At 42.0% G+C, this 24,438-nt stretch overlaps 1 protein-coding gene across 2 annotated transcripts in view; it reads left to right on the top strand.

Annotated features, from left to right (window-relative positions):
- Sbf (SET domain binding factor) overlaps positions 1–24,438 on the top strand; it is a 209,704-nt gene that overhangs the window by 161,585 nt on the left and 23,681 nt on the right. For both annotated transcript variants that reach the window (XM_071674009.1, XM_071674008.1), the window contains 5 exons: positions 11,425–11,610; positions 11,914–12,130; positions 14,440–14,573; positions 15,502–15,683; positions 21,986–22,133. In XM_071674009.1, coding sequence (XP_071530110.1) covers positions 11,425–11,610; positions 11,914–12,130; positions 14,440–14,573; positions 15,502–15,683; positions 21,986–22,133 — 867 coding nt within the window. The remainder of the gene's footprint in view (positions 1–11,424; positions 11,611–11,913; positions 12,131–14,439; positions 14,574–15,501; positions 15,684–21,985; positions 22,134–24,438) is intronic.

Below are 24,438 nucleotides of genomic sequence, written 5' to 3'. Positions count from 1 at the left end.
TATGGATAGAGTTGTGCGCAGGAGGATGGATGTGCTGGAAATGAGATGTTTGAGGACAATGTGTGGTGTGAGGTGGTTTGATCGAGTAAGTAACGTAAGGGTAAGAGAAATGTGTGGAAATAAAAAGAGCGTGGTTGAGAGAGCAGAAGAGGGTGTTTTGAAGTGGTTTGGGCACATGGAGAGAATGAGTGAGGAAAGATTGACCAAGAGGATATATGTGTCGGAGGTGGAGGGAACGAGGAGAAGAGGGAGACCAAATTGGAGGTGGAAAGATGGAGTGAAAAGGATTTTGTGTGATCGGGGCCTGAACATGCAGGAGGGTGAAAGGAGGGCAAGGAATAGAGTGAATTGGAGCGATGTGGTATACAGGGGTTGACGTGCTGTCAGTGGATTGAATCAAGGCATGTGAAGCGTCCGGGGTAAACCATGGAAAGCTGTGTAGGTATGTATATTTGCGTGTGTGGACGTGTGTATGTACATGTGTATGGGGGGGGTTGGGCCATTTCTTTCGTCTGTTTCCTTGCGCTACCTCGCAAACGCGGGAGACAGCGACGAGGTATAAAAAAAAAAAAAAATAATAATGATAATAATGATAATGATAATGATAATAATATGATAATAATAATAATTATCCTTGGGATAGGGGAGAAAGAATACCTCCCACACATTCCCTGCGTGTCGTAAACGGCATCTAAAAGGGGAAGGAGCGGGGGGCTGGAAATCCTCCCCTCCAGTTTTGACTTTTTCAAAACAAGGAACAGAGAATGGGGCCAAGTGAGGATTTTCCCTCTTAGGCTCAGTCCTCTGTTCTTAATGCTACCTCACTAATGTGGGAAATGGTGAATATGTATGAAAAAATAATAGTAATGATAATATATACATATAAGTATATAAGTATACTTATGTAAGTAGGAGAGATGGCCAGAGAGCGTTATTGGATTACGTGTTAATTGACAGGCGCGCGAAAGAGAGACTTTTGGATGTTAATGTGCTGAGAGGTGCAACTGGAGGGATGTCTGATCATTATCTTGTGGAGGCTAAGGTGAAGATTTGTATGGGTTTTCAGAAAAAAAAAGTGAATGTTGGGGTGAAGAGGGTGGTGAGAGTAAGTGAGTTTGAGAAGGAGACTTGTGTGAGGAAGTACCAGGAGAGACTGAGTACAGAATGGAAAAAGGTGAGAACAATGGAAGTAAGGGGAGTGGGGGAGGAATGGGATGTATTTAGGGAATCAGTGATGGATAGCGCAAAAGATGCTTGTGGCATGAGAAGAGTGGGAGGTGGGTTGATTAGAAAGGGTAGTGAGTGGTGGGATGAAGAAGTAAGAGTATTAGTGAAAGAGAAGAGAGAGGCATTTGGACGATTTTTGCAGGGAAAAAATGCAGTTGAGTGGGAGACGTATAAAAGAAAGAGACAAGAGGTCAAGAGAAAGGTGAAAGAGAGGTGAAAAAAAAGGGCAAATGAGAGTTGGGGTGAGAGAGTATCATTAAATTTTAGGGAGAATAAAAAGATGTTCTGGAAGGAGGTAAATAAAGTGCGTAAGACAAGGGAGCAAATGGGAACTTCAGTGAAGGGCGCAAATGGGGAGGTGATAACAAGTAGTGGTGATGTGAGGAGATGGAGTGAGTATTTTGAAGGTTTGTTGAATGTGTTTGATGATAGAGTGGCAGATATAGGGTGTTTTGGTCGAGGTGGTGTGCAAAGTGAGAGGGTTAGGGAAAATGAGTTGGTAAACAGAGAAGAGGTAGTAAAAGCTTTGCGGAAGATGAAAGCCGGCAAGGCAGCAGGTTTGGATGGTATTGCAGTGGAATTTATTAAAAAAGGGGGTGACTGTATTGTTGACTGGTTGGTAAGGTTATTTAATGTATGTATGACTCACGGTGAGGTGCCTGAGGATTGGCGGAATGTGTGCATAGTGCCATTGTACAAAGGCAAAGGGGATAAGAGTGAGTGCTCAAATTACAGAGGTATAAGTTTGTTGAGTATTCCTGGTAAATTATATGGGAGGGTATTGATTGAGAGGGTGAAGGCATGTACAGAGCATCAGATTGGGGAAGAGCAGTGTGGTTTCAGAAGTGGTAGAGGATGTGTGGATCAGGTGTTTGCTTTGAAGAATGTATGTGAGAAATACTTAGAAAAGCAAATGGATTTGTATGTAGCATTTATGGATCTGGAGAAGGCATATGATAGAGTTGATAGAGATGCTCTGTGGAAGGTATTAAGAATATATGGTGTGGGAGGCAAATTGTTAGAAGCAGTGAAAAGTTTTTATCGAGGATGTAAGGCATGTGTACGTGTAGGAAGAGAGGAAAGTGATTGGTTCTCAGTGAATGTAGGTTTGCGGCAGGGGTGTGTGATGTCTCCATGGTTGTTTAATTTGCTTATGGATGGGGTTGTTAGGGAGGTGAATGCAAGAGTCTTGGAAAGAGGGGCAAGTATGAAGTCTGTTGGGGATGAGAGAGCTTGGGAAGTGAGTCAGTTGTTGTTCGCTGATGATACAGCGCTGGTGGCTGATTCATGTGACAAACTGCAGAAGCTGGTGACTGAGTTTGGTAAAGTGTGTGGAAGAAGAAAGTTAAGAGTAATGTGAATAAGAGCAAGGTTATTAGGTTACAGTAGGGTTGGGGTCAAGTCAATTGGGAGGTGAGTTTGAATGGAGAAAAACTGGAGGAAGTGAAGTGTTTTAGATATCTGGGAGTGGATCTGTCAGCGGATGGAACCATGGAAGCGGAAGTGGATCATAGGGTGGGGGAGGGGGCGGGGGGGGGGGGGGGGGGGGGGGGGGGGGGGGGGGGGGGGGGGGGGGGGGGGGGGGGGGGGGGGGGGGGGGGGGGGGGGGGGGGGGGGGGGGGGGGGGGGGGGGGGGGGGGGGGGGGGGGGGGGGGGGGGGGGGGGGGGGGGGGGGGGGGGGGGGGGCGAGGGGGGCGCGGGGGGGGGGGGTGTTCTGTGTCTCGGGGGTAGTGCCTTCGCGAGGGGGGATTAATATCCTCATTGTCTGACGTGGGTGGGTATTGTTAACATGCGTTTCCCTACCTAGGTGGCGGGAGGGAAAAACCACCCCCGGCTTACCTTGAAGGGAAGCCCGGGGTGTTGTTGCTCAGTGGGGGTGTGCGGTCCCGGACTGTGGGGGGACTCCGGGGAGTTTGGGGATTTACTTATGGGGCTCGGCTTGCCGCGGGAGTGGGACGGACGGATCGGGGCTGATTTCGTGTTCGGGTGGGGGGGTTGGCCTGGTCCGGTAAGACGTTCGCCCGGAGGGCGGGGAGTGGGGGTTTCAACCCAGTCTTATCCTGTTCCTGGTGTATCGGGGTTCGGACACTGTGGGGGGGCGTCGGCCGGGGTGGCACCGGCGGGGGGGGGGGGGGGGGGGGGGGGGGGGGGGGGGGGGGGGGGGGGGGGGGGGGGGGGGGGGGGGGGGGGGGGGGGGGGGGGGGGGGGGGGGGGGGGGGGGGGGGGGGGGGGGGGGGGGGGGGGGGGGGGGGGGGGGGGGGGGGGGGGGGTGGGGGGGGGGGGGGTGGGGGGGGGGGGGGGGGCGGGGGGGGGGGGGGGGCGGGGGGGGGGGGGGGTGGGGGGGGGGGGGGGGGGTGGGGGGGGGGGGGGTGGGGGGGGGGGGGGTGGGGGGGGGGGGGGGGGATCACGTTTAGGGGGAGATACGGGTTGGTTGGGAAGGTAAGGGGAAAGAAGAGAAGGATGAAGAGCGAGGCAGGGAATGGAGGGAGAACGAAAGGGAGAAGAGGGAGGAGGAATAGTAAAACGAATGTGGGAAAAAAATTTAAAAAAAAGTGCGAATTGGGTGAAGCGGGAGAACGACGAAATTTTTATGGCCTTGAAAAATGTGTGGAAGTCGAGAACATTATCCCGGAAAGCAAAAATGGGTATGTTTGAAGGAATAGTGGTTCCACAATGTTGTATGGTTGCGAGGCGTGGGCTATGGATAGAGTTGTGCGCAGGAGGATGGATGTGCTGGAAATGAGATGTTTGAGGACAATGTGTGGTGTGAGGTGGTTTGATCGAGTGAGTAACGTAAGGGTAAGAGAGATGTGTGGAAATAAAAAGAGCGTGGTTGAGAGAGCAGAAGAGGGTGTTTTGAAGTGGTTTGGGCACATGGAGAGAATGAGTGAGGAAAGATTGACCAAGAGGATATATGTGTCGGAGGTGGAGGGAACGAGGAGAAGAGGGAGACCAAATTGGAGGTGGAAAGATGGAGTGAAAAGGATTTTGTGTGATTGGGGCCTGAACATGCAGGAGGGTGAAAGGAGGGCAAGGAATAGAGTGAATTGGAGCGATGTGGTATACAGGGGTTGACGTGCTGTCAGTGGATTGAATCAAGGCATGTGAAGCGTCCGGGGTAAACCATGGAAAGCTGTGTAGGTATGTATATTTGCGTGTGTGGACGTGTGTATGTACATGTGTATGGGGGGGGTTGGGCCATTTCTTTCGTCTGTTTCCTTGCGCTACCTCGCAAACGCGGGAGACAGCGACGAGGTATAAAAAAAAAAAAAAAAAAAATAATAATGATAATAATGATAATGATAATGATAATAATATGATAATAATAATAATTATCCTTGGGATAGGGGAGAAAGAATACCTCCCACACATTCCCTGCGTGTCGTAAACGGCATCTAAAAGGGGAAGGAGCGGGGGGCTGGAAATCCTCCCCTCCAGTTTTGACTTTTTCAAAACAAGGAACAGAGAATGGGGCCAAGTGAGGATTTTCCCTCTTAGGCTCAGTCCTCTGTTCTTAATGCTACCTCACTAATGTGGGAAATGGTGAATATGTATGAAAAAATAATAGTAATGATAATATATACATATAAGTATATAAGTATACTTATGTAAGTAGGAGAGATGGCCAGAGAGCGTTATTGGATTACGTGTTAATTGACAGGCGCGCGAAAGAGAGACTTTAGGATGTTAATGTGCTGAGAGGTGCAACTGGAGGGATGTCTGATCATTATCTTGTGGAGGCTAAGGTGAAGATTTGTATGGGTTTTCAGAAAAAAAAAGTGAATGTTGGGGTGAAGAGGGTGGTGAGAGTAAGTGAGTTTGGGAAGGAGACTTGTGTGAGGAAGTACCAGGAGAGACTGAGTACAGAATGGAAAAAGGTGAGAACAATGGAAGTAAGGGGAGTGGGGGAGGAATGGGATGTATTTAGGGAATCAGTGATGGATAGCGCAAAAGATGCTTGTGGCATGAGAAGAGTGGGAGGTGGGTTGATTAGAAAGGGTAGTGAGTGGTGGGATGAAGAAGTAAGAGTATTAGTGAAAGAGAAGAGAGAGGCATTTGGACGATTTTTGCAGGGAAAAAATGCAGTTGAGTGGGAGACGTATAAAAGAAAGAGACAGGAGGTCAAGAGAAAGGTGAAAGAGAGGTGAAAAAAAAGGGCAAATGAGAGTTGGGGTGAGAGAGTATCATTAAATTTTAGGGAGAATAAAAAGATGTTCTGGAAGGAGGTAAATAAAGTGCGTAAGACAAGGGAGCAAATGGGAACTTCAGTGAAGGGCGCAAATGGGGAGGTGATAACAAGTAGTGGTGATGTGAGAAGGAGATGGAGTGAGTATTTTGAAGGTTTGTTGAATGTGTTTGATGATAGAGTGGCAGATATAGGGTGTTTTGGTCGAGGTGGTGTGCAAAGTGAGAGGGTTAGGGAAAATGATTTGGTAAACAGAGAAGAGGTAGTAAAAGCTTTGCGGAAGATGAAAGCCGGCAAGGCAGCAGGTTTGGATGGTATTGCAGTGGAATTTATTAAAAAAGGGGGTGACTGTATTGTTGACTGGTTGGTAAGGTTATTTAATGTATGTATGACTCATGGTGAGGTGCCTGAGGATTGGCGGAATGCGTGCATAGTGCCATTGTACAAAGGCAAAGGGGATAAGAGTGAGTGCTCAAATTACAGAGGTATAAGTTTGTTGAGTATTCCTGGTAAATTATATGGGAGGGTATTGATTGAGAGGGTGAAGGCATGTACAGAGCATCAGATTGGGGAAGAGCAGTGTGGTTTCAGAAGTGGTAGAGGATGTGTGGATCAGGTGTTTGCTTTGAAGAATGTATGTGAGAAATACTTAGAAAAGCAAATGGATTTGTATGTAGCATTTATGAATCTGGAGAAGGCATATGATAGAGTTGATAGAGATGCTCTGTGGAAGGTATTAAGAATATATGGTGTGGGAGGCAAGTTGTTAGAAGCAGTGAAAAGTTTTTATCGAGGATGTAAGGCATGTGTACGTGTAGGAAGAGAGGAAAGTGATTGGTTCTCAGTGAATGTAGGTTTGCGGCAGGGGTGTGTGATGTCTCCATGGTTGTTTAATTTGTTTATGGATGGGGTTGTTAGGGAGGTAAATGCAAGAGTCTTGGAAAGAGGGGCAAGTATGAAGTCTGTTGGGGATGAGAGAGCTTGGGAAGTGAGTCAGTTGTTGTTCGCTGATGATACAGCGCTGGTGGCGGATTCATGTGAGAAACTGCAGAAGCTGGTGACGGAGTTTGGTAAAGTGTGTGGAAGAAGAAAGTTAAGAGTAAATGTGAATAAGAGCAAGGTTATTAGGTACAGTAGGGTTGAGGGTCAAGTCAATTGGGAGGTGAGTTTGAATGGAGAAAAACTGGAGGAAGTGAAGTGTTTTAGATATCTGGGAGTGGATCTGTCAGCGGATGGAACCATGGAAGCGGAAGTGCATCATAGGGTGGGGGAGGGGGCGAAAATTTTGGGAGCCTTGAAAAATGTGTGGAAGTCGAGAACATTATCCCGGAAAGCAAAAATGGGTATGTTTGAAGGAATAGTGGTTCCAACAATGTTGTATGGTTGCGAGACGTGGGCTATGGATAGAGTTGTGCGCAGGAGGATGGATGTGCTGGAAATGAGATGTTTGAGGACAATGTGTGGTGTGAGGTGGTTTGATCGAGTAAGTAACGTAAGGGTAAGAGAAATGTGTGGAAATAAAAAGAGCGTGGTTGAGAGAGCAGAAGAGGGTGTTTTGAAGTGGTTTGGGCACATGGAGAGAATGAGTGAGGAAAGATTGACCAAGAGGATATATGTGTCGGAGGTGGAGGGAACGAGGAGAAGAGGGAGACCAAATTGGAGGTGGAAAGATGGAGTGAAAAGGATTTTGTGTGATCGGGGCCTGAACATGCAGGAGGGTGAAAGGAGGGCAAGGAATAGAGTGAATTGGAGCGATGTGGTATACAGGGGTTGACGTGCTGTCAGTGGATTGAATCAAGGCATGTGAAGCGTCCGGGGTAAACCATGGAAAGCTGTGTAGGTATGTATATTTGCGTGTGTGGACGTGTGTATGTACATGTGTATGGGGGGGGTTGGGCCATTTCTTTCGTCTGTTTCCTTGCGCTACCTCGCAAACGCGGGAGACAGCGACGAGGTATAAAAAAAAAAAAAAAATAATAATGATAATAATGATAATGATAATGATAATAATATGATAATAATAATAATTATCCTTGGGATAGGGGAGAAAGAATACCTCCCACACATTCCCTGCGTGTCGTAAACGGCATCTAAAAGGGGAAGGAGCGGGGGGCTGGAAATCCTCCCCTCCAGTTTTGACTTTTTCAAAACAAGGAACAGAGAATGGGGCCAAGTGAGGATTTTCCCTCTTAGGCTCAGTCCTCTGTTCTTAATGCTACCTCACTAATGTGGGAAATGGTGAATATGTATGAAAAAATAATAGTAATGATAATATATACATATAAGTATATAAGTATACTTATGTAAGTAGGAGAGATGGCCAGAGAGCGTTATTGGATTACGTGTTAATTGACAGGCGCGCGAAAGAGAGACTTTTGGATGTTAATGTGCTGAGAGGTGCAACTGGAGGGATGTCTGATCATTATCTTGTGGAGGCTAAGGTGAAGATTTGTATGGGTTTTCAGAAAAAAAAAGTGAATGTTGGGGTGAAGAGGGTGGTGAGAGTAAGTGAGTTTGAGAAGGAGACTTGTGTGAGGAAGTACCAGGAGAGACTGAGTACAGAATGGAAAAAGGTGAGAACAATGGAAGTAAGGGGAGTGGGGGAGGAATGGGATGTATTTAGGGAATCAGTGATGGATAGCGCAAAAGATGCTTGTGGCATGAGAAGAGTGGGAGGTGGGTTGATTAGAAAGGGTAGTGAGTGGTGGGATGAAGAAGTAAGAGTATTAGTGAAAGAGAAGAGAGAGGCATTTGGACGATTTTTGCAGGGAAAAAATGCAGTTGAGTGGGAGACGTATAAAAGAAAGAGACAAGAGGTCAAGAGAAAGGTGAAAGAGAGGTGAAAAAAAAGGGCAAATGAGAGTTGGGGTGAGAGAGTATCATTAAATTTTAGGGAGAATAAAAAGATGTTCTGGAAGGAGGTAAATAAAGTGCGTAAGAAAAGGGAGCAAATGGGAACTTCAGTGAAGGGCGCAAATGGGGAGGTGATAACAAGTAGTGGTGATGTGAGGAGATGGAGTGAGTATTTTGAAGGTTTGTTGAATGTGTTTGATGATAGAGTGGCAGATATAGGGTGTTTTGGTCGAGGTGGTGTGCAAAGTGAGAGGGTTAGGGAAAATGAGTTGGTAAACAGAGAAGAGGTAGTAAAAGCTTTGCGGAAGATGAAAGCCGGCAAGGCAGCAGGTTTGGATGGTATTGCAGTGGAATTTATTAAAAAAGGGGGTGACTGTATTGTTGACTGGTTGGTAAGGTTATTTAATGTATGTATGACTCACGGTGAGGTGCCTGAGGATTGGCGGAATGTGTGCATAGTGCCATTGTACAAAGGCAAAGGGGATAAGAGTGAGTGCTCAAATTACAGAGGTATAAGTTTGTTGAGTATTCCTGGTAAATTATATGGGAGGGTATTGATTGAGAGGGTGAAGGCATGTACAGAGCATCAGATTGGGGAAGAGCAGTGTGGTTTCAGAAGTGGTAGAGGATGTGTGGATCAGGTGTTTGCTTTGAAGAATGTATGTGAGAAATACTTAGAAAAGCAAATGGATTTGTATGTAGCATTTATGGATCTGGAGAAGGCATATGATAGAGTTGATAGAGATGCTCTGTGGAAGGTATTAAGAATATATGGTGTGGGAGGCAAATTGTTAGAAGCAGTGAAAAGTTTTTATCGAGGATGTAAGGCATGTGTACGTGTAGGAAGAGAGGAAAGTGATTGGTTCTCAGTGAATGTAGGTTTGCGGCAGGGGTGTGTGATGTCTCCATGGTTGTTTAATTTGCTTATGGATGGGGTTGTTAGGGAGGTGAATGCAAGAGTCTTGGAAAGAGGGGCAAGTATGAAGTCTGTTGGGGATGAGAGAGCTTGGGAAGTGAGTCAGTTGTTGTTCGCTGATGATACAGCGCTGGTGGCTGATTCATGTGACAAACTGCAGAAGCTGGTGACTGAGTTTGGTAAAGTGTGTGAAAGAAGAAAGTTAAGAGTAAATGTGAATAAGAGCAAGGTTATTAGGTACAGTAGGGTTGTGGGTCAAGTCAATTGGGAGGTGAGTTTGAATGGAGAAAAACTGGTGGAAGTGAAGTGTTTTAGATATCTGGGAGTGGATCTGGCAGCGGATGGAACCATGGAAGCGGAAGTGGATCATAGGGTGGGGGAGGGGGCGAAAATTCTGGGAGCCTTGAAGAATGTGTGGAAGTCGAGAACATTATCTCGGAAAGCAAAAATGGGTATGTTTGAAGGAATAGTGGTTCCAACAATGTTGTATGGTTACGAGGCGTGGGCTATGGATAGAGTTGTGCGCAGGAGGATGGATGTGCTGGAAATGAGATGTTTGAGGACAATGTGTGGTGTGAGGTGGTTTGATCGAGTAAGTAACGTAAGGGTAAGAGAGATGTGTGGAAATAAAAAGAGCGTGGTTGAGAGAGCAGAAGAGGGTGTTTTGAAATGGTTTGGGCACATGGAGAGAATGAGTGAGGAAAGATTGACCAAGAGGATATATGTGTCAGTGGTGGAGGGAACGAGGAGAAGAGGGAGACCAAATTGGAGGTGGAAAGATGGAGTGAAAAAGATTTTGTGTGATCGGGGCCTGAACATGCAGGAGGGTGAAAGGAGGGCAAGGAACAGAGTGAATTGGAGCGATGTGGTATACCGGGGTTGACGTGCTGTCAGTGGATTGAATCGGGGCATGTGAAGCGTCTGGGGTAAACCATGGAAAGCTGTGTAGGTATGTATATTTGCGTGTGTGGACGTATGTATATACATGTGTATGGGGGTGGGTTGGGCCATTTCTTTCGTCTGTTTCCTTGCGCTACCTCGCAAACGCGGGAGACAGCGACAAAGCAAAAAAAAAAAAAAAAAAAAATGTATATATCTTTCATACTTATTTGCTGTTTCCCATGTTAGTGAAGTAACACCATGAAAAGACAGAGAAAAGGCCGTATTTTCTCACTTCCTTTCTCTGCATGTTATATGTGTTGCACCAAAATTACGGCCACTTATCCATAACCATGTCCCACAGACCTTTCCATGGTTTCCCCAGGCTACTTCATCTACCCTGGTTCAGTCCATTGACGGAACATCACTTCTTGTATACCACATCAGTCCAGTGCACTCTATCCAATGCACTCAATCCCATGCACACCTTTCACCCTCCTGCATGTTCAGGCACCAAGTGATCAACATCTTTTTCAGTCCATCTTTCCATCTCCAGTTTGGTCTCCTTTTCCTTTTACCCTCCACTTCTGAGACGTATATTTTCTTAGTCAATCTCTCCATATGTCCAAACCATTAGGCACACCCTCCTCAGCATTCTCAGCCACCGTCTTTCATATTAAACACCTGTTTCTTGTTCTTTTAGTACTTACTAGTAAACTACCCTATATTGTTTGTAAACATAACCTTTCCAACACATCCACTTCTCTGCAAATTCTCATCTGTAGCCCATGCCTTGCATCCTTACAAAAATCTTTAGACTATTAATCTGTCAAACATACCCATTTTCACCCTCCAAGGTAATGACCTTTCTTTCCACATATTCCTCAGTGCTCCCAAATCCTTTGACCCACCATCCACCCTTTGACTCACTTCATATTCCATGGTTCCATTTGCTGCCATGTCTGTTACCAGGTATCTAAAAGACTTCACTTCTTTTAGATTTTTTCCCTTCAAACTAACATCCCCAACTACCATTTCCCTCTGCTCTCAACTACCTCCTGACACACACTTTCCCAAACTTAAACACCAGGGACAGATGGAGAAAGGCCACATACATACATACATACTCCTTTGAGGATCTTGTTCAAGATAGGTAGATAGGTTCTATGTCTCCCCTCTCCCAATCTAAGATGGATTATGTAGTTGGCAGCATGTATATTATTCTTTCTTTATAGGCTTAAATATTGTGATTATTGTGATTAGAGTTTATACTTCATTGAACTGATTTTTTATGTAAGAAATGCAGAGTTTGTGGATTGGTGTGCTGGTGCTCTCACTACAGCCATATTATTCTCCCATACAGGTTACTAGCATAGCTCAGCTGTGCCTTGACCCATACTATCGAACAATTGAAGGTTTTCGCGTCCTTGTGGAAAAGGAATGGCTTGCATTTGGTCACCGGTTTAATCACCGGTCAAATCTCCTTCAGGGATCTCAAGCAAGTGGATTTGCCCCAATATTTCTACAGTTTCTTGATGCTGTGCACCAGGTAAGGTTATACAGTACTTATTTCCATGAACAGCAATGCTGATATCACTATCTGTCCCATCACTATCATCAGTAGGAATTAGCTAATATCCACATGTCTTTTTAATTACCACTTTTGTCATTTCAATCACAAAATCTACCATATTTGGTAAGGTCAGTCCTTATTTTTCCACCTTTGGAATAAGTGAGGCATAAAAAGGGAACAGCGTAAAATGATGTGGAAAGAGGGGAAAAGTAAATTTGATAGACAGCATATTTCATTCGTTTATCATTTCCATATTGATGATCATTCTTTTGCTTGCAGATCCAGCACCAGTTCCCCTTATCTTTTGAATTCAATGAATACTACCTCCGCTTCCTGGCCTACCACTATGTATCTGCACGTTTTCGCACTTTTCTAAGTGACTCAGAACTGGAGAGAGCTGAATTAGGAATTATGACAGAAGAAGACAAAAGAGGGTCACTCTCTCGGCACCATAAGGGCCTGGAATCAACACAAGATGATGATATTTATCCTGGAGGTATGTAAACTGTTTCCCTTTTTAATGTGTGTCATTCTATTTATCTCATACATCTGTTTGATTGTTTTCTTGATGCAAGTATGGTTACTGAGACAGCATGGTCAAAAGTATCCTTTTAAAAGTAATATGAGACCAAGTGACAATGCTTAGAATATACCAAAGAATTTTGCATGTTTTGTGGTATACATACAAGCAGTTTCATCCTATCATAGAAGAAATGAAATCATTGAAATATGGAGAGAATCGCACAATTATACTCTACCAGCAGGGGGCTATACAGTGAGTGGAAAGTCACCATTGGCAAAGTTGTATCATCATCAGTGGATAGGATGGAGGGCCAATTTTTTTGAAGACCTTCTTGCTCCAAAATAGTCCATAATTTCCCTGCTCCTGCACAGAGTGCATCTTTGAAGCTGCAGGATCCCCATGAAAAGGGGTCAAGGAATTATGTATTGAAATTATGAAAAGATTGATGGTGCTGTAACATTTATGGTAGTGTAGAAAGACAGAGTTAGTAGTTTTATAGAAACTTTTAGATAATTAAGGAAATGGCATTGCTTTTGAAATTAAGTAGAGTTTGTATAAAGTGATATTAAGATGGCTGGATTATTTTGATTTAGAAAGTGAATTATCTATGAGAAAGGGATGCTGTGTACAAGTAATTATTCATAATAGTCTTGCACTCACCCAATGGATATACTTTTGTAAAAGAATGGGAGCAGGTAATCCTTCCCAGGTCTTACATTAGGGCACATATTGTTGAGAATGTCGCATCCACCTTAAGCCTTCCTCAAAATATGTGTATGGCTTTGGAGTTCCCTTATCCCAGAGAGTCATTTTTGTTACACCTTCAGATACCATTGAAGATTTGCACATTTTTCTTTGTAGTTTGTTGTGAAGGTTTTTCATAAAGGTTTACCTTCATGTGGATATGCTTTCATTCTCATGGGGCACAAAATAAGAATGAGAAAAGGGTAGGTTTTAAAAAATGAAAATTATTTTCTCTCTTGAAGTGGTGTCCTGTAAGCAGTTTTTACCTGTTCTTGCCTTGTTTGTCTTCCCCTCTTTTTTGGAAAAAAAAGCTTTTATTCATGCCTTCTGGTGGCTGTCTTGGCACAACAGCTTGTGATTTGTGAGTGCTTTGGCTTCAGAGAGCCAAAGGGAAGGTGGCTTCAGTCAGGGCAGTTGGAGATTGGCTGAGAAAATGAAACCTGCTAGGCAAACAGAGGCTTCAGTGATTCAAATTGATCAAAGAGGGTAACATAACAAGGCTTTGCCAACAGTTTGAACAAGGCAGGAAAGAATCCTGACCTGATATTCACAAGGAATATTCCTTGCCCATACGGTGTCACCTTAGAGAAAAGTTTTTTCATTCATCAAAACTTACCTTCCTAGATTTTATATGGTAATGGTGTCTATCTTGTTTTTAATAGAACAGACATATTCTTAGGTTTTTGACATTTTCTTCATTAGTTATTGTACTTCAGTCCACCAAGGGGTACAAGGAGTATGTCTTTTCTTACTGGCACTTATCAGTGTGGTTCCAAGTGCACCATCTGCCGCCTCTGTGATAATTTTTTGCCTTACCATGGTACCAATCTTACTGTTCTTAGTTTCCTTTTCTTGTGTAAGTTCTCTATATATCTCTTTTATTTAGAAGCTTTAAGAACTTTTTTTTGAGAGTAAAGATTAAGAGTCTTTCATACATCTCCTATTGCTGATATATATTACTTTAACATCTCTTCCCATATGTGTATCTGATATTATTACTTACCAAATGTCGATTATTGATTTCTGATTAAACTGATATGTGTGATGCTTTGTGTCTAAGATGCCATTTGTAACATTAAGATTGATGTGTATATGAAAGTCAATGAATTTCTCTCATGTGTATCTCTTTTCTCCAACATACTTCTCCATCACTTTTTCTTTTCCTTCTCCTTCACTTCCATTGACATTAACCATCAGAACAGCAATACTTGTGGCACAGCATATACTGTATATTAATTTTCAGCGTGCAAGAATTCTGTTTTCCTCTGTATGTTTTTGTTGTGGTGCTTACACTTGATATACATGATATTTCGTATTCGTAATGTTTCAGATAATCTTTGCTGCTTCATTTATTGATTTGACTTCAATACAAGATGAAAGCCTTAGGCCGACCATCATTGTCACACCTTAGATTCTTCCAACTAGCAGTGAAATCTCCAACCCTTTTCCCCTCCTTTTTCCTCATGTTTTCTTGCTAAACCATTATTATACTACTCAGAAGTTTTATAATGTGGATTTTGATGTCCCATGCTGATTAGGAGGTCGCATAGGGTCTCCTGGATCATCAGGCCATCTGGGACAGTCGGTGTTTGACTACATAGAGAAGCTCAGTGGACGCTCCTCAGTCTTCCACAACTTTCTGTACATGGGGGATAGAATAAGTGACTCAGTGGTATGTATATGTGACAGCATCTTTCCTTAGCTTTAACCAACTTCATAAGCATCTTTCAAGAAATTTCCTACCAGTGTGGTAAATTATGATTTTTATCCCTCTCATATGTCTTATGGAGTTTATCTTTCTACTGGATTTTTTCCTCACTCATAATGTTATCTCTGCTTTTATTCTTGCTTTACTGAGAACAGTAACATGTTACTTGAATAACCTTATTGCTGTAAAATTTCATGAATAACAGAGATTATTGCCTCAGTTAGAGTTACTCTAAATATTCATTTTACCTCACATTTAGCCATGTGAGCTTCTGCTGTCACTTTGTGTCCATTGTCCATCATCACTCATCCATCATTGTCATTTGTATGTTAACTTTTCGAGTTACTAGGACCAGTTTGAATCTGACTGGGTAGGGATGGTGCTCTTAGGCGATATTGTTTCAACTTTGTATCCAGTGACCCCACCTACCATCCAAAATGGCTGCGAGAGCAAGTAAATATGAGTATGTGCTGGTGTATGTATAGGTATGCGTATATACATGTATATGTATACTTGTATTTTTATGTCTATGTATGTGTATGTGCGTATATGTGTATGTGAGCATATGTGTCTTTCTTCGTCTGTTTCATGACGCTACCTTGCTGATATGGAAAATGGCGATCAAGCATGAAAAAAAGTGTTCATTTGGAGGAACTTCTAAGGAGTCTGATTATACATTGGAATACAAAGGGTATGTGAGGGAGGCATGAAATGACGGGTATAAGTGGAGACTCTTTCACCATAGCCACCCCTTGATGGGAGTTCCCGGTGGGAACAGGCATCAGAGATATAGATAGCTAGATAGATATAAAGGGTTAATATCTAGTTTCCAAGTTTTTTCCCATGAATGTCATTGCTTTTTCACCTTGTTTTTATTGTTGAAAATTTTCAGGTGCTTAGACCAGTAAAAGAAGTAAGTGCTCTTCAAATCTGGAATTATTTACTTGGGGAGGAACTACGGCATGGGCCATCATATGACCCAGAAGTTCGAAGCTTAGACAGACAACAAGAAGAAGAAGCTGAAGCAGCAGATGGAACAACTACTACTTCTCAGCGCAAAATTGTAATGAGCAGGTAAACCTGATTTGAATTTCTAGAGCAAGGCTGATAATTTTCATCCAGGCATATATATGGTTTGGGCACATGGAGAGAACGAGTGAGGAAAGATTGACCAAGAGGATATATATGTCGGAGGTGGAGGGAACGAGGAGAAGTGGGAGACCAAATTGGAGGTGGAAAGATGGAGTGAAAAAGATTTTGAGTGATCGGGGCCTGAACATGCAGGAGGGTGAAAGGCGGGCAAGGAATAGAGTGAATTGGATCGATGTGGTATACCGGGGTTGACGTGCTGTCAGTTGATTGAATCAGGGCATGTGAAGCGTCTGGGGTAAACCATGGAAAGTTGTGTGGGGCCTGGAGGTGGAAAGGGAGCTTTGGTTTCGGGCATTATTGCATGACAGCTAGAGACTGAGTGTGAACGAATGGGGCCTTTGTTGTCTTTTCCTAGCGCTACCTCGCACACATGAGGGGGGAGGGGGATGGTATTTCATGTGTGGTGAGGTGGCGATGGGAATGAATAAAGGCAGACAGTGTGAATTGTGTGCATGTGTATATAGGTATGTGTCTGTGTGTGTATATATATGTGTACATTGAGATGTGTAGGTATGTATATTTGTGTGTGTGGACGTGTATGTATATACATGTGTATGTGGGTGGGTTCGGCCATTTCTTTCGTCTGTTTCCTTGCGCTACCTCGCAAACGCGGGAGACAGCGACAAAGCAAAATAAATATAATGAAATAATATATATTCAAAGCTCACTGTTTATTTAAAGTGTTTAGATTACCTTACCCTTTACAGCTTGAAAGGATACTATGTTTTTCACCAATATTTGTATTGATGTTGTATTACTAAACAAAGCAGAAAATACTTATGATTTAATCATCCAGGTTAAGGCAGCTTTGAATTTTGTATAATGAAAAAACGATCCCTGTTACTTTCTTTCATAGGGCATTGCTCTTTTCTTTTTCATGCCCTGAAATCTTCTATGCAGGGAATTTTGTGTGTACAGCCAAAAGATTGGGTTGGCTGTAATTTGAACAGTCATCATGGAGTTTAGGTATTTCTTTCCCCACTAATATTTTGGAATGAGTGAATAAACACATATGAAATTCTGGTCTTCATAATCATTCATCTCACACTAATACTCTTGATTTTATCACTCATTGCCTGGAAGAGCATGAGTAGGTATAGAGAAGAATACAAGTGGAATACATGAAGAATATTAGTAGGATAGAGAGGGAAGGGAGGAATGAAGCAAGAGGTCATGGAATCAGACATATGATGAGAATAACAGAATATGGGAAATAGATCAGTGGAAGGGATAAAACAGGAGTAGATTGGAATCAGTAATTACAGTATAAATACAAATCATTTTAAGCTGGGATGTTGATGGAACTAGCAAGAAAATTGCTGAACTAGAAAGTGTAACAAAATACGCCCTTGAGAACATTGAAACACACTAACAAACACAGATAAGAAAGTGAATGAGTTGGAAAAATGTCATATACTTGAGCATATTGCTATTTTGTTGTTGTCTATATGAATGAGCATTACCCAGCCTAGTTTGCATGTGTACATGAGTTTACATGAGAAAGACAGACAGCAGGAGGCCTGATTGGCCCACGACTTGGTTGTCTGAAAAAAAATGATTTGACAAAAATTTAATTCTGCTGAGTACTTTTTTTAAGCTATCACCAACTCCCCATTGCTGCACATTAGCTTTCTAGTGCCCCCATTACTACTGTTGTTTATACGTTAATTTCTGGCATTTTTCTCAAAGCATACCTGAATTTATAAGATATTTGTCCAAGTGACCTTTGAAGGTATTTATAGTTTTAGCATTCACTACGTCTGATGATAACTTATTCCAGTGCTCAACACACCTATAGGAAAAGATGCTTTTTTCCACTTCCGTACTACATCTTTTAGGTTTGTATTTTATTCCATTTGCCCTAGTAACCTTATTTTCTTGTATTTCAAAAAGATGCTCCTGGTTTATTTATTGAACTTGTTTAGAATTTTGAACACTTGGATTAAATCTCTGCGATGTGTACGTTTTTTAAGGTGAGAATGGATCCAGTTGTTGTAGCCCCTCTTCGTATGCCAGATTTCTAAAGGATGGGATCAATTTTGTTGCACGTATTTGTACTTGCTCTAATTTTTCTTTGTCTTTTTTATAATTTGGGGACCAAAACTTGACTGTATGTATATTCAAGGTGTGGTCTTACTCGAGAATTATAAAAAGTGAGATTGTTTCTGGTGTCATAATCTATGTTTCTGGCTATGAAACCTAACATTTGGTTACCTTTTTTACTTGCTACTTGACACTGTTTAGTGTATTTCAAATTGTTGCTAATGACAACTCCTAGGTCCTTTTCTTCATTTACTTTAGTTAGAGTTTCCGAATAGTTTTTAGTTGTAACGTATATTCTTGTCTCCAAAGTTCATAACTTTACATTTGTCAATGTTAAACTTCATTTGCCATCTGTCTGACCATTCTGCTAGTAAGTTAAGATCTCTTTTAATCATTTCACAGTCCCGGCTGTTTACCCTCAGTTTATGTTCTTTTTCCTATAGTGAAATCATCCATGTTACTACAGTACCTTTAACTTATTTGCTTTACGCATTAATTCATAAATCTTTCTTGTGTGTATTTAGTAACAAACTTTCAGGGTTCCTATGTGCACTTTTCTGCCAAAAGTCAAAGTAAATATAGGCAGAAACAGAACATGCCAATTGTTTCATGAATATGTAATATAAAAGCTGTACTTATCATCAGTTGTTAGGGACAAGCAAAAAAAGTATGTAGGCTGTGTTTGTGATAGATGGGTAAATCACGGTGTAGATGTATGCAGGCTTCTCAGTGACTACTGCTGATATGCATTTTATTGCATTTATGAGGCACATCTACATATTTTCTGTGATTTAAGAGACAGGCACACATGGAGTCAGTATTAGATATGTCCTGTCAAGACCCATTACCTGTACTTCACACATACAGGAGTGACCACCATATGAATATATCTGCATTATCTATATTATTTATTACTAATAACTGAACTAAGACTAGAATGTTCCTTTATTCAAGGGAATTGTGATAACCTCTCCTCTTCATCTATTAATTGGTCTTTCTTGTCTTTAGCTAAGGGCATTGCTAACATCTTCTGTCACACAACCTTTCCTTCACTTCTCCATTCTGACAGTATTATAGCTGTCTCTACCATAGACAAAGCAACTCTCTTTGGTTTTTGTTTCTCCTCTAACTCTACCTTGGTTGTACTTTGAATGACTTTAACACTCCTACACCCTGTAATGCTCCTGTTATCTGGCCTATCCCCCTCCCCGTAATCTCTTTTCGAACTGTCCAAAACATGATTCTCTCTCTCTGGACACAAGCAAGGGTAATGGACCCAATATCATCCATCCCCGTGTACTGAAAGAGTGTACCTCTGTACCGAACCTGTACTTTCTCGTCAGCTCTGTTTCTTTTTGTTAACCACACCTGTTCCTTCTTCCCGTAAGCATATGTTGGTTCATCCCATTCCTAACAAGGATGACTGATTAAACCCCATTAACTTTCATCCTGTTGCTTTGACATCTACCTTTCCAAAATCTTTGAATCCTTCCTCCACTCATATATCCTCAGACATCTTGAATCCACAAACTTCTCAGCGATCATCAGTATGGTTTCCATAAGGCAAGATCCACTGGTGATATTCTTTCCCATCTTACTAATGTCTGGTCATCACCACTGAAAGATTTTGAGAAATCCTCTGTAGTTGTGAGGGAGGCATGTAAGGACAGGGATAAGTGGAGATTCCTTTGCTGTAACCACCTCTTGATGGGAGTTTCTCGAGGGAACGGGTTTCAAAGATATAGATATAGATACTCAAAGCTTTTGCAGGATGTGGCATTAGGGTGTCATTGCCAGGCTCCCATCTTTTGGCTTCCCTCTCTCTCTTTGCTCCCTCTTATCTGATCTAGCTGATTTATCTCATTGGTTGTCCTTTTCTGCATCAACAGCAGTGTCCCTCAAGGTACTGTTCTGTCTCCTACACTTTTTATCAGTTTTTATCAACAGTTTCCTTTCTCTCACAAAAAATGAAATGCACTCATATGCTGATAACTCACCATTTAATACCTCTACATCCTTCAGTTCTGTTCCTTTTCTCATTCAATCTATATCTTTTTTGACTCATCTTCTGAAGTATATTCAGACTTGGACAGGATATTTCAGTGGGGTAGATGAAATTTGGTTTTGTTTAGTGCCTCTAAGACCTAGTCTCTCCCTATCTCTTTGTTGAAAATTCCTCACAACTTTCCTCTCTAATTTGATGGATCTTAATGAACTTGATTGGTATTACTGTAACATTCACACCACACTATTTTGGAAAACTTCCATGATAGAGACACAGCAAACCCTTGATTTAATGGACTAATTGGGGGGTTGTCCATTAATGCCAAAAGTCCATTGAATCGAGAATGTAACGTGTGGGCCATTTTCTGATAAAATATACAGTAATAAGATATGCATTTCACATGCTTTCTTTTAACACCTTTATCACTTGATGCCATTTTGAATTGTAAGGATTGCAAAATTATTTGAATTATTATTTATTCAAATTATTAATAAAGTCACAATTTTCTGTATACAACTGACCGCATGGTGCTTGAGGCAGGCTGAGACCAAAAAAAAGCAAGTAAGCAAGTGTATCCCACACTACCAGAAGCAAGTGCGATATGAAATTCACATGGTGTGGTGTTTGAGATTTTTAAATTTTTTTGAAATTCTAAAAGCTATTATTGATTGATGAATTATTGTTTGCCCAGTCTGTTAAAACCGAAACCTGTTAAGTTGAGGGTTTACTGTAGTTATGTCTACATCTGTGAAACTGGGAGTCCTGTTTAGATGTCAAAATTTGTTCCAAACAGGTGCTCCATATATTCAAAGGATTGCTCCATCCTTGTATGGATTACTGCTCTCACATCTGGGTTGGTTCTAATTCTGCATCTTTACTTGACAGAGTTAAGTCGAAAGCAATCTGACTTGTCAGTTCTCCCAGGCTTAACGTCAAAACTTGATCCACTTGCCCTATGCCTCAGTGTTGGTTCACTTTCCCTTTTCTATAATTACTTTGGTATTTGCTCATGAGAGCTGGCTGTTTGTGTGCCCTACCATTAGCTTGATCACATAATACTTGGCGAGCTGATGTGTCATTTGATTACTGTATGGCCATTTGGCACTTTTTAAAAGAGATTTTTTTGCTTCCTCCAAAATTCATACATGCTTTTGTGTCTTTTTTTTCCACTCATTAATATTTTTATATTTCAGTTAATGCCCAGTCTTGATGTGAGCATTTGTCTTTGATTGGGGACTCCAACATTAAAGAAAAAAATTCATTCATACTTGTCTAGTTTTTCCTGCATTAGCAAGTTAGTGCTATGAACAGACAGGAAGGCCACATTCATTCACATCCATTCTTTAGCTTTTTTGTGCAGTGCTTTAAAGCAAAGGAATTAATGCCACTGATTTTGCACTATTGGTGTTTTTAGAGCTTATACTATAGTTATTATCTACCAATATTTTAGTTACACCATTGGAAAGTCAATAGAGGACAGCTTTCCAGGTGATTCACAGGGTTTTATCTTGTTATCTGTATATTGTTATCCTAATTTTACCTTTTTAATCTTACCTTCCTTACTGTGAACATGCATGGCTGGGGTTAGGGAGCTGCTAGTCTTGTGGAAAGTGGCCACTGTACTGCAGAAGCTTAATGCAGTGAGAGAAAATGCCATTGCACAACCATGGCACAGAGCTGAAAGGGAAAAGCAAGTTTGTCACTACTCTCCCCTCAAGACCCCCATACAAATTATCTACACAGCAAGAATCAGTCCCCTGGCATCATTTGACATTCTTTTCTTCCTTTTCTGTGTCTAAAGCTCCAGTAAAGCTCCAGCCATGGACAGAAATTCTCATTTGAACCAGACCTTGAAGGAAGAAAAAAAGGGGCTTGGGGGAAGAAAAGAAAAAGAGCCAGAATTTTCTTGAAGAGTTTGGAAGTGCATGTTATGAATAGGGGCAAGTCAGGATCGATGAGAAAGATACTTAGCCTTCAATAGGTCACTTACTGCTTAGTCATGTCCGTGTGAGAGGTATAGCGTAGCATGTTCTCATTAACAGAAGGAAATATAGATAAACAAAGGTTTTACTGTCATGTTTTGAGTTTGTGAAATAGCGTCCTAGGTAGAAGAATATTTTTGTGGCTTGTTGAATCTCATTCCTGCATATGTATTATAAATGTTGATGCCTGACAGGTATGATTGTGTGTGGGGTGTGCAACCAGATGCGTTCTCTGCCCAGTTGGAGGAGCTCCGCCACCTTGAGCTGGAATTAGGACACCTTCCGCAGAAGTGGAATATGCACTGGGATAAGTTAGAGCTTCCACCACCTGAACAACTCACTGTAAGTGCAATGATTCTCATAGAAGTTTGTGTTGCCTCTTTAGTTCTTGATCAACTTATTGGTAATTAGAAAATAAGCACTTGATATTTGTTGATAGTGTATTGTTATGGATGTCACTGAAAAGAGGATCAACTTGTTTGGTCACTATAGGCTTTGCACAGGTGATACCAAAATCAGAATATAAGAAGAGAGTTTTGTAATATCAAGCTCTCTGTCTCATAAACACTGATATTTCAGCCCTCATTGACGTATGATGGATCAGGTACTTATGAGTCATCATGTGCAGTAATGAGCATCCTACCTGTGTCAGTATTTAAGTGTACCTTTAGGAGACTGGATCATTCATAGACCTATTGTAAGACAGAATATGATTTTGTGGCATTCTTGATCCATCCAGTAGTCTGTTTGTAAGTTGTCTGTCTGTACTAGAATTTTTTTAAGTCGTTTCTGTTGATAACATGACTATGCATGACTTAGTTACAACAGACATAAGGGAAAGTCCCTCCGAAGTGCAGAAAGAAGTGATGGTATTAGGTTCTGTTTACCTGTTCATTAACATTTTGTTTTCTTAATGGTGACTTTCATATCACAGTGCAATGATATTACAGGAGTGTTTTTTCTGGAAGATATAAAGGAACCAGGGCATCTGCATTGGTCATTTTAAACATGGATTAGTCTGTGGTGCTTAGCTGTAAATGGTAATGTATGGTTTTGGTATATCATACATTACCATAAGAGTAAATGAGGCTGATTTAGTTCATAACACTACTTCATTTAAGTGGTAAAAGCAATATAGTTTAAAAATAAGAACCTCTTGACTTAGGCTTCTGTCTTTCTTTCCATCTTAAATCGGTGGATTATTTTGCTAGGCAATAGTTTGACTTATGTGCTACCTACTTTCATTCAACTTAAGGAGTTTTGAGATGAAAGAAACTTCCATTTACATGTTCTCTTCACCTATCAATTTCAGAGGGAGCCTGGCTCTGGTGGGGGCCAGGTGGGATAACAAGTGCTTAGGTCCCTCACCACCGGCAGGCCACCCCTAGAGCATAGGGCCCACACCTGCGTTGTAGGAAAGTTTAAACTCAAGCAGCAAACTGTCGATGTTTCCACTGATAGATCTCTTGAACACTAACTTCATTTCTCTGTCATATGAGCATGAAAAATTCTATGGGAAAAACATGTTTAGGCCCTGTTGACCCTCTCTCTTCTGGCAGGGAAATTCTAGCTTCCTCACCTGTTATTGTCGTTCCAGCTAGACAGCAATAGCCCACTTAATTTGGGTACACCTTTAGCTTGTCAGAAACTGCCACAGAAATGACATCATTGACCTGCTCACTCCTGGCTGACTGGCAGCTCACAAATCTCTTGTATTGTGTGATGACTAGGCATCTTCTACCAGCCTGGCTTTCTGTCCAGCCCATGGATTAATATCTTTTTCGTTTATTAATCATTTATTATACTTTGTCGCTATCTTCCGCGTTAGCGAGGTAGCGCAAGGAAACATGAAAGAAATGGCTCAACCCACCCACATACACATGTATATACATACACGTCCACACACGCACATATACATCCCTATACATTTCAATATCTACATATATACACGTACACGGACATATACATATATACATATGCACATAATTCATACTTGCTATCCTTATTCATTCCCATCACCACCCCGCCACGCTTGAAATGACAACCCCCTCCCCCCGCATGCGCGTGAGGTAGCGTTAGGAAAAGACAACAAAGGCTACGTTCATTCATACTCGGTCTCTAGCTGTCATATATAATCCACCGAAACCACAGCTCCCTTTCCACATCCAGGCCCCACAAAACCTTCCATGGTTTACCCCAGACGCTTCACATGCCCTGGTTCAATCCAATAACAGCATGTCGACCCCAGTATACCACATCATTCCAATTCACTCTACTCCTTGCACGCCTTTCACCCTCCTGCATGTTCAGGCCCCGATCACTCAAAATCCTTTTCACTCCATCTTTCCACCTCCAGTTTGGTCTCCCACTTCTCCTCATTCCCTCCACCTCTGACACATACATCCTCTTTGTCAATCTTTCCTCACTCATTCTCTCCATGTGACCAAACCATTTCAAAATACCCTCTTCTGCTCTCTCAACCACACTCTTTTTATTACCATACATCTCTCTTACTCTATTAATACTTACTCGATCAAACCACCTTTCACCACATATTATCCTCAAACATCTCATTTCCAGCACATCCACCTCCTCTGCACAACTCTATCAATAGCCCATGCCTCGCAAACATATAACATTGTTGGAA

The sequence above is a fragment of the Panulirus ornatus genome, chromosome 19 (genome assembly GCF_036320965.1).
Source record: "Panulirus ornatus isolate Po-2019 chromosome 19, ASM3632096v1, whole genome shotgun sequence".
Classification (NCBI taxonomy): domain Eukaryota; kingdom Metazoa; phylum Arthropoda; class Malacostraca; order Decapoda; family Palinuridae; genus Panulirus; species Panulirus ornatus.
Note: the sequence above shows the minus strand (reverse complement) of the source record. Positions and strands in the feature narration are given on the sequence as shown.